Here is an 11,417-nt window from a genome sequence, read left to right as displayed (position 1 = left end):
ATGTTTACAGCCCTGAGAACTGGAGAGACAGTTCCTGAGCAGCAGACTCACACTGCAGCTAATCCAAGTGACAAGGGTGGAGATAAAGAGGTGAGACAGCTGAGGTCTGGCAATCACCGTTACTGGGAGGAGAATAAAGCCATTAACACACCGGCCTCTCCCAGCCCACCCCACCCCCACCCTTCATGGCTGATCCCAGCGGGGGCACCTGTGACACCTCAGGCAGCACAACTCTGCACAGGCTGCAGGAGTAGCACTGGGATTTCAGCGGTTTGGAACCCCATGACCCACCACATTCTCCCACAGGGGTGGTGCCCTGAGACTGAGGCGACCTGATCACTGAGGAGACACCCCCCTCCCCAGGGAATACAAGACATTTTTTACTGCCCAGCAGAGGTGCGAGAAGCAGAAGCAGTACAAGAGAAAATAAAACACACTCCCGAGCCACCTACTAGAAAACAACAAACTCCTCTTCTTATCAACTTGCTGCATAATTCATTTCTATAGATGCCCAGGAAGACAAAAAATCCATCAATTACTATGAATAACCAAGGAAACAGGCAGCTCAGAAAGAATACAAAAAATCTCCAGAAAATAAACTTAAAGACACGGAAATATGTGATTTAAATGACAGAGAATTCAAGATTGCTATTCTGAAAAAACAATATGCAAGAAAACTCACATAGGCAGTTCAATGAATTCAAAATAAAATCAACAACTAAATGAATACTTTACCGAAGAGACTGAAATTTTTAAAAAGAGCCAAATAGAAATTCTGGAGCTAAAGGACTCAATAAAAGAGATAAATAATAAAATAGCGAGCTTAGGAAATAAAGCTGACTAGATGGAGAAAAGAATTAGTAATATTGAAGATAGAAATCTGGAAATGACACAGATGGAAGAAAAGAGAGACTTGAAAGTTGAAGAAATAGAAGGAGAAAGAGGAGGAGGAGGAGGAGGAGGAAGAGGAAGAGGAAGAGGAGGAGGAGGAGGAGGAGGAGGAGGAGGAGGAGGAGGAGGAGGAGGAGGAGGACTCTACAAGAACTATCTGACCGCATCAGAAAGAGCAATATAAGAATAATGGGCATACCAGTAGGAGAAGGGAAGGAGAAGGGAACAGAGATCCCATTCAACCAAATAAATTTTCTATTTATACACTATACTTTGAAACATGGCAATGTTCAAAAAGAAAATCAGTCTTGCCTTTGCCCAACACATTGCTATATTGCTCCCTGTTAAGGGTATTTAAATTATATGGACCTCCCATCAATCAACAATACATAACATGTGTACTTTATTTTTTTAATATATCAGTCTTTATTGATTAATGTTTGCATGATATATAGTTTTCCATTCTCTTACTTTTAATCTATTTGCCTTAAACTCTTTATGTTTTGTTTGTTTGTTTTGTTTTGTTTTTTTAATTGGGGAAGGGGAACAGGACTTTATTGGGAACAGTATATATTTTCCAGGATTTTTCCCAAGTTGTTGTCCTTTCAATCTTAGTTGTGGAGGGCGCAGCTCAGCTCCAGGTCCAGTTGCCGTTGCTAGTTGCAGGGGGCGCAGCCCACCATCACTTGTGGGAGTCAAACCAGCAATCTTGTGGTTGAGAGGATGCGCTCCAACCAACTGAGCCATCCGAGAGCTCAGCGGCAGCTCAGCTCAAGGTGCCATGTTCAATTTTAGTTGCAGGGGGCACTGCCCACCATCCCTTGTGGGACTCGAGGAATTGAACTGGCAACCTTGTGGTTGAGAGCCCACTGGCCCATGTGGGAATCGAACTGGCAGCCTTCGGAGTTAGGAGCACGGAGCTCTAACCGCCTGAGCCACTGGGCCAGCCCCATAACATGTGTACTTTAGATACTGGTTAGTAATATTAACACCAAATATTCTCATGCCATCCAAACGCCTGCATGAAAGGACATGTATGCCTTTAACCTACATGCCTTGATTATCAGTCCTAAGCAAACAGAGAGATGCTTGCTATTCATTACTCTGTATTTCTTAAACTTTAACCTCAATCAAGTCAAATCCATTGGAAGTTACATATCTGTACTCTTTGAATATTATTTCTTTCTCCTTGTTAGGAGTTTAGAATTCTTATGTGGGTGATCAATTTTCTAAAATAGATCAAATGTCTCCCACCCCTACTGGAAATGCACAGAGGGCCCATAGGTCGTTGTTCTAACACCTACACTGTATCTCCTTGTCAACAATTAGATATTTAGCAAAGAGGTATATTAGTCAGGGTCCTCCAGAGAAACAGAATAAAGTATACATAGAAAGAGATTTATTTAAGGGACTTGGCTCACACACTGCGTGGGTCTTGCAAGTCTGAAATCTGTAGGGTGGGCCAGCAGGCTGCCAATTCATGTAAGACTTGATATTGCAGTCTTGGGTTCGAAATCCACAGGGCAAGCCAAGCAGGCTGGAAATTCAGGCAGAGTTTCTATGATGCAGTTTTGAGCCATAATTCTTTCTTCCTTGGGAAATCTGTCTTTGATCTTAAGGCCTTCAACTGATTGAATGAGCCCCACTCATAATATGAGAGTAGCCTGCTTTACTTAAAGTCCTGTGATTGTAAATATTTATCACATCTAAAATAACTTCCACAGCTTCGCTAGACTGGTGTTTGACCAAACCACTGGGCATCACAGCCTAGCCAAGCTGACACATAAAACTAATCATCTTAGGGGTATTTAGTTTTGTTGGTTTAGTTGGAGTTGGAGTTCAAGTTTTATGATGATAGTAGTAGTTATGAGGGTACTATCATAGAATTATCATGTTTCCTGCATTCAAATTTTGCTGTCAGTTTACATTTATTCTACAATTGGAGAGCTGCAATTCAGAATCCAGGCTGAGGCACTAATCTATTTCGTAAAATGTTATGCAGTCAAATCCTAGTAATTCTATTACAGTGTACTAGTAAAATAGTCAAAATTATATAATTAATTATTATAATCGACTATTGTACTCACAATGGTTCTAATTACTTTGTAGTATAATAAGAATGAATCTGTGTCAATAGATGAGTCTTAACTGAACTAAATTATGGAGTGATTATTGAAATACTAGTAATTTAAGTTTATACATGTAAAAATTTTAAATGTCTCCTCCCTCATCAACCTAGACCATAAAAATAGGCCAAATAAGGATTTCAACCATCAAAGTTGATTTTAGAAATCAAAATAGCCCATGCACACCTGAAATCTATGTAATTTTACTAACAATTGTCACCCCAATAAGTTTAGAAAGAAAGAAAGAAAGAAAGAAAGAAAGAAAGAAAGAAAGAAAGAAAGAAAGAAAGAAAGAAAGAAAGAAAGAAAGAAAGAAAACAAAGTAGTCCAGAGCTGTCCCAGACCTGGCAGGTGGAGTGTCCTAAAACTGAAGGGCATCAATCTCCTCCTCCAGAGGCTGAGTGCTTAGCCTATAAAATCCCACCATAGACAGCAGGCATCCAAGACCACTGTGAATAGAGTGTGGGTTTTAGAGTCAAAAACTTGGCCATTTGGGTAACTTCAGATGTCTCAGTCTTAAAGGGTTTCATTGTGAAGGTTATTGGGGATTAAATGAGTTTGTGCTTGTAAAGTATCTACTACAGAGACTTATAGTTCATAGACACTCGATAAAAGGGAGTTTTACTACCCCCCTTGTTCTCCACATGGCTTATGCAATCTCATTCACTAGCTCATTCTTCCTATCACCACAAACCTCCTGACTTTCCCTTACTATCTTATGCCAAAAACTCAGCTAAGTCTTCATTTGTTTCTTTTTAAAGAAATGTAGGATTTTTTTCTCATTTTTAATCATCAAACATTTATTAAGTGCCTATTCTATAGGAGGTTCTCTGACTCAAGCATTACAAAGATGAATGAAACATAATCTCTGGCCTCAAAATATCTGGAAAATTTGAAATTATTCCAGAGCTCAAATAGAGTAAATTCCCTTCCAGTATCCTAAGTTTAAGGTCTTCCAAAGTATTCTAAATCTTCCCAGCCCCTGGTTCTCCTCTCTCTTTCCTCTTGCCTCTCTGAAGTTCTAGCTCTTTGTTATGACACAGATTCCAGAACCTTCATAGGCCACACTCCTCTAGTCTGCTTAGGTCTGATCAACCTGAGCCCCACAATTCCTCAGCGACCCTCTGCATGTTTGCCTACAAGGGCTTTCCCTACATCCAAGTTACTACTGCTCAGAAGCAGTGAGCTTGGGGTATTTATTTTATCTTGATCGCCCTCTGACAAAGAAACCTAGATGACACGGAACCCATTGAAGACAATACCTGGAACATGGCAGTCTTGGGTATGGACTGACTCGGAGGCCTCCTTGACCCTATTGGCTCAGGAGTCTTCTCTGAGGACCTTAACACAACTGTTTTTACTTTCCTTGCCTGCTTTCTTTCAAATTCAATATCCCTTCTTTCACTCCCATTGATTCCTCTGGGAGCCTGAGGAAAATAACCCACAGTGAACTCAGCTCGAGACTGAGCGCTGATTTCTCCTTCAGTGTATGGAGTATGAGCTGCTCAAAGCAAACAACCACCCCGCAGAGCAATGGAAAATTCCTTAGCCTGTTGTCTCAATTCCTGTCATATTTCTCTGTTTATAATCTGTGTCCACTCTTCCTCTTATTTTCCTTTCATAAATAGAGATTATTTGCTAACTACCATACAGCTAGAACATCTCACATAGCACTCAAAGGGAGTACTACTTTCCAGAGCCTTGATCTGAGAACACCATCTGGTTATCCCTTCCTTCCCTAAGAATTATTTCACATCCGTTACAAAACTCTGACTTGCACGATAAAGGCCAAACTGATATTAACTGTTCATTTTAGTGGTCCATTAGGAGCGTATCTTTGAAAGCTGATTTGGTGTGAGAATCATCTTAAGGTGATTTCACCTATTGCGGCTTTTCTGCAGTAGCCTTAACCTTGGTGTAATTCATTTTCTTAGCCTTTCAGAATTCAGTTTTCTTCAGTATTTTTCACTGTCTCAGGCATATTTATGGTTTATTGATTCATTTACTCATACACTCGTTCCTCCCTTCCTCCTGCCCCCCTCTTCCCCTCTCTCCTTCTCTCCCTATGCCTCCCTCCCTCTTTTCCTAAAACCTCCATAGTCTCTATTTATAATCATCGCAAAGTATCTATTAAGATTTTCTCTCCTATGACACAGAAACAAACCCAGGTTAGGCAATCCCACTATGCTTTCTTCTATTAACCACAGTAACAACCTTCACAAATATCTGTCTTATCATGAGGGGCTTGGTGGGCGATGACTAAAAGGTCTCTCCTGAGATAAGAAATTTCTGTCCTCTGCTGTGACTTTCTTTAATATGACCTCCTTCAGTCATGATCTTTCAGTCAAAGCCTCCAAAATTTTTGATCACTCACCATGTAGAATTTTTTAAGCATGCATTCCTTACATACGTATATTTGTAAATTTTGTGAATATACTACTGCATTAATATGTGCTGTAAAATAGAAAATCTAGAAATCTTAAAGCTATGAGATAAAATTACATAAAAATAGAACTAATTTTTTTTTCTCGCACCCCAGAGTTTGCGTACTACTGATTCCCTCTAACTTTCCCCTGTCTGCAGAGTAAGGAGTTCATTTGTGGAGGAAATCTCTCAGATTTCCTACTTTAAACCAAGGTTACACAACATCTGAGATTCTCAGCATCTGAGCAAAAGTACCAACAAAAAACTAAGAAATGGTCAGGGGAACAAACATGGGGACAATAAGATGAGAAAAATAAAGGAAAAAAGAAGTTGAGGTAACAGATGGATGTGTGGCAGGGTTGTCTATCTGGTAACAACAGGAAGAGGTGACAAGAATCTGTTCTGATAATGTACAGGCCTAAATAAGAGGCCTACAGGTGAGTTTTTGTTTCAGAAATAACTCTGGCTGTCATCCTGACTCTTCTGGGACTTGCCATTCTGGCTATTTTGTTAACAAGATGGACACAATGCAGGAAAAGCGGTGAGTAACAATGAGTCAAAGTGGAGATTCCCTGTAAAAGTCACAAAGTGGGGGAGGCCAAGATTCAGTCTGAGTTCATTTCTACTTAGCAGATGGTACAGACTGTGCCAATGTCCTGGGATTCCATTTCAATACATGAATCAAAGAATCTCTGACCTGTTAATGATTTACCCTGCACTTTTAAACTCCCAAAGCTCACATTACCAATGTCAACCAAAAAAAAAAAAAAAATCAGATTGAATTTAACAATATTAATAACAAGATTACTCTAAAAGAAAATTGCCTAACCTCCAAGGGAAATTACCTGAGGGAAAAAATGGAAAAGAGAAGACACTGTGCTAACAGGTACCACTAGTACTATGTGGAAAGAATTCAAGACTTTCAGTGACTTAATATTGGGGGATTGATAAGAAGAGACAAATATAGAGCAGTACTTGTCAATGAAACAGATGGGGCTCATGAAGGCAATGACTTACTTCTATGCCATGAGGTCTCTCTTTCCAGGATTTTTCTCAGTATCTTTCTCACTTCCTTCTAGTCACCTGCATCCCCTCCCTATTTCTCACCCTCAGTCACTATGATCCCTCAGAGAACAAGCAATGTCTAAGGACAGGTAGAACAGGGTTGGCTGAAGGCACTGAAAAGAGGTGGGAACTAGCAATGCATCATATCAAGAGGGCCACCTTAGGAGCAGAGAAGTTAGAGAGAGGAGAGTTGGGACAGGAAGAACGCCTCTCGCAAGTAGCCAATAAAAATATTCTTGTTTATTTCCTCCACAGAAATTGATGTCTCAAGATACAGTTCAGAACAAAGTAAGTACTTATGCCTATGAGAATAAGAAAGATTGTAAGCATTTATGGAATTTCTGTAAGATAGGGACCAAATCTGTCTTGTGTACCATTGAATTTGCAGCTCCTTGCATAGTGCATCATTCCATGAACTGAACTTACAGGTTACTGGGAGAAATCCACCGGAGATTTCTATGCAGCACTGACTGCCAAACTGAAGTTGGACAGAATTAATTAGTAGTGGGTAGGTCTGCATGATTCTGAGGCTCTCTTCAAATGCCTGTGGTCCCAGAGTAGCAACAGAGATACCAAGCCATGGAAATAGCGACCCCTCAGGCAATGAGGCAGAAGGTCGTTAAGAAGGTGTCAGCAATGTGCCGGGTAGAGGAATCCAACATAGCTAGGAAAAATAAATAAGAGTGAACACGACTAAGACGATTATGATGGACAAGGAGAGCAACAAGTTCAAGAGGCAAAGAGGGGAAGCAGTTTTTCCACGGCAATGTCTAGTGAGATGCCGACGTTGCAGAAAGACAGCCCAGAATTCGTTAAGAGACAGAAAGCAGGAGCCAGGTGCTAGCGTGGCCAGGAAAAGCAACTTGGAGGCCCTTCTGTTATTTGGCCTCTAGCTAACGTGAAATTGGTGACTGCCACAGTCATTATCATCATCTGCTCCTGCCACTTATGCACAATCCCTAATTCCTACAGAGTGAACTAATTTTCATCATCATTCACTACCAGGAGTTGTGAATGTCTACATTAGCTCTTAGGGTCTTAAAGCCTCACCAGTTCTCAAGAAGCAAAATCATGAAGTTCTCTCTCCTTTTTTCTCCAGGTGCTAGTCTTCTGGACTATGAGGATGGTAGAGGTAAGTAGATTAGGAACTACTAGAGATTAACAGGGGAATGTGTTCTTTTGAGGACAAAATAAACTCATCTTCCTTTTAGCAAGATTTGTTAGGTCAGCACACCTTTTGCTGTTAATAATATCCAACTGCCAACCCATCTCTCTATACATATACAGAGGGTGCCAAAAAGAAATGTATACACATTTTAAGAAAGGAAAAAACTGTATTGTAATAATATATACTGATAACAAAAGATGAATACGAGTCCTATTTGACTTCTGCAATTACAAGAGGTGCTCCAAGTGGTTACCATCAGCATCCAGACACTTATGATTACAGCGAACTACTGCAGAAGCAGCAGGACTTGTTGCTGTGCGAGGCCTCCCGGATCGTCCCTTGTGCACGTCACACACTTATGACGAACGCGTGAGATAGTTAGGCGTGTTGGAGGATCTGTCGCATACTCACGCCCCCATTGTTGTACTTCCACAACATTCTCGAATTTCAAATACCACTTCAATGTGGTCTTGTGCTCCTTGAATGACAACCGTGCTTCCGCCATTTTCTTTGACTGTCCTGCCTGTCGCATAGTGACGCTAGCATTCATTAGATTAACGCCATCTTTTGAGCAAATGTCATATTACACATTGCTACCATAATTCAACTCAACTTTGAAAAGTAATACATAGGTGACATCACTTAAAATGTGTATACAGTTTTTTGGCACCGCCCATATATGCACATGAAAGATTTGTGCATTTTTGTCAGAAAAGGCAAATATGTCCCCTTTTTAAGACCAGTAAAAGAATTCTTTCCAGCTCCTGTTTAACCTAAGATCTTGGAAAGGTTAAGGAAAAGGAACCTCTCTGAAACAGTTTCCTGGATGCGTAAAATAGCAATAAATCATATAATTCAAGGGTTATCATGAAGATTGAATAGTACACATGAAAAGACACTTTGTAAGCTATAAAGTACAATATAATAGATGAGCACAACCTATATTATCATCTCCATTTTAGAAGATGAAATTGATGCTCAAAAATGTTAAGAGACTTAAGCAAATGAATAGAAAAGGAAGGAGTTGAATAGGGAACCCAAGTTTGTGGCTCTGAGTCCAGTACTCACATTCTTACCCCACACTATCCCCCACTTGGTTTAGGACAAAAAAGGGCTCTTTTATACTGAATTTCAGTATTTCTTATTAATATTAGAGTTATACTCCGCCCCTCAAATCAGGATATGTGTTCTGGAATGAGTAAGAAATAATAATAAAGCTTATTTGAAATAAAATATCCAGAAATCTGATGGTTCAAAGAAGATTCCAAGGCACGCTCTACTTTTTTGTAGGGACACACACACACACACACTACAAGCCTATGTATAGATTCATATCCCCCAGAGGAAAGAAAGGAGGAGGTAGCTTGGTCACTCTGTTTGCTGTCTATGCCCCACACTTGGACTCTTGGTCCATTAATCCTCTTCTTATCTCTGACTCATCTGTCATGACCAATGAGAGCGAGGAGCAAAGGGCCATAGCATCCCTTCTTTCTTTTCTGAAATGGAATCCAAAGAAAATGGAAACATCCAGGAAAGTAAAAAAATATATATCTTAGTAGTTGGCTTTAGACTAATGATGAAACATTTCTTGATGGGTTGTTAGTAGACCTAATCCTTTTTTTTTCCCCACAAAGATTTTTCCTCTCAGGAAATCTGAAATAAGACATAAACAGATTTTCACCTAATAAGGAAATAATGTAGACATAGTTGTCAGGGTAGATCTCACCGTTTACATTTTGTCTTTTAGGATTCCGACATTCATATTCAACAGACAGTGGTAAATAAATTCGATACTGTTATTGACAAGAAATCAATACAGAAATTTGTTTATGAGAAATTAAGAATCTTATATTTTTTCCTCAATCCTCTAGACACTTCATATGATGATCGAGGTAAGTATATTTAGATATTGTGGCCAAAATTAAAGGAAAATCAATGTTTTTCCTGTTACAGCATAAGGGGCTGTCCAACCTACCCAGGTAAAAAGACAAGAAACCAAGTAGTGTATAGAAGATTCTGAGAAGCGTTCAGAAATGTTCACCTTCACTCTATGAGGCAACTTTCCCACCAGTTCCTCTCCTCTCCACCTCCTAATCAGTTAACAAAAGTAATCTGAGCACTCAAGAGAAACTCAGTGTCCCAGAGATCAGAAATGCTAACCGTTCCATGTGCCTTTCTTAATACAAATGTTAAGAAATAGAGGAATAAATCCCTAAAAACATCACATTAGGGTATGACACATGCACTGAAATTCTTAGGGGACAAAGAAGCGCTGTTTTCTACTATTGTCATTTACAGCTCATGTGTCTTGGGAAACAAACCCCATCAGAACAGCACATTTAACCAGTGCAAGAAGCTCCCTGAATGTGAGGAATTTACGTGCACACAGATAAGCAACGTAAAACTATGCACACGGGACAGGAAGAGAATTAACACATGCTCGGCACCTACTATGTGCTGGTGACTCTGATGGGCGTTTTAAATTTTATTTAATGTCTACAAATGGCCCTGTCAACCGTACAAAAATGAAGAGCCCCAAATCACCTCCCCTGCCCCCCAGCTGTCCAAGGCCTCTACTAGCCCACAGGTTACTTGGGTGCAAATTACAGATGCAGCCCCACACCAGGGAGGCTGTTAGGGATGGCAGTCCTGTATCCCTTTGTGTAGGGAACAACCAATACAACCATCATACAGTAGTCCTGAAGATGTATGAGAGGCATCTCCCTCGTAACATGTCCAAACCCAAGGCCTGATCCTACTGCACACAGGTACTGGCGCCCTATTCGCCCCATTGCTCAAACATCTGCCTTGGAGTCATCTTTAACTCCTTTCTCTCACTCTTCTCACTTGTGTCTCACCAGCAAATCCCATCCCTGATACTTCTGAATTACATTCCGAATCAGACCACTTTTTACCATGACAGTCTTGGGTGAGCATCTCTTGCCTGAACTATTATTACAACTGCCTGCTAACTGGTTTCCAGGCTTCTGCTCTTTTAGAGCAGAATTCCCCTCATCAGTCAGTTCTTAAATCAATTAGCTTGTGATACTTTGTTATCCCTAATTTATAAAAGAGAAACTTACGCTTGAAAAATGTGAGGGACTTGCCCAAGGCCATACACAGGCTTGCAAACCCTCAAGCTGATACGAACTTAGGAAAGTCTGACTTCAAATTTCATGCGGTTAGAGTTTATTCTTACACAACTTCATAATACCTTAATTATTAATTTCCTGGTTATGGATCTTTAGTTTGCAGTCTGCAATCTTAGCTTCTTTCTGTTCCAGGCTATCCTTGCATTCTTAGGGAAAACTTGCATCAGTAAACATTTTGTTGGGGTCTGACTAAACCATAATTTAAAATTCAGAAAGCCAAATGACAATTTATTTCTCTGACTTTCCAGTCACCTCTAAGGTGTCCCTCTAAATCTCAGTCATCCTAAGTTTCTAAGTTCCCAAGCTCTACTAGTCTCCCCTCTATCATTTCTGGACATAGAAATATAATTTGTTTGTCAACTTGAGATTATGAAAATCTTCTGACAGGAAAATATTAGGCAACATCATTATATTAGTTTACGTACATGAAATTTAGTACTTAAATCTTAGTTGAATTTAAGTATGTCACATATTACACGTTAAAGTTGCCAGGATAATTAAAAACTTCTTAAATACACTAGACTTACTTTTTAATATTTTTCATTTTTAGCAAATATAAGTGCAGCACATGAAGTGTTCGTCATTTCTTAA

General features: G+C 39.9%; 1 protein-coding gene across 1 annotated transcript in view; it reads left to right on the top strand.

Annotated features, from left to right (window-relative positions):
* Positions 1-11,417, top strand: part of TSBP1 (testis expressed basic protein 1) — an 81,773-nt gene continuing 70,356 nt past the window's right edge. Inside the window, 2 exon segments of the mRNA XM_074333927.1 lie at positions 1-90; positions 9,422-9,566. Of these exon segments, the coding sequence (XP_074190028.1) occupies positions 1-90; positions 9,422-9,566 (235 nt within the window).

Source organism: Rhinolophus sinicus, linkage group LG05, assembly GCF_036562045.2.
Source record: "Rhinolophus sinicus isolate RSC01 linkage group LG05, ASM3656204v1, whole genome shotgun sequence".
NCBI classification, from domain to species: Eukaryota; Metazoa; Chordata; class Mammalia; order Chiroptera; family Rhinolophidae; genus Rhinolophus; species Rhinolophus sinicus.
Note: the sequence above shows the minus strand (reverse complement) of the source record. Positions and strands in the feature narration are given on the sequence as shown.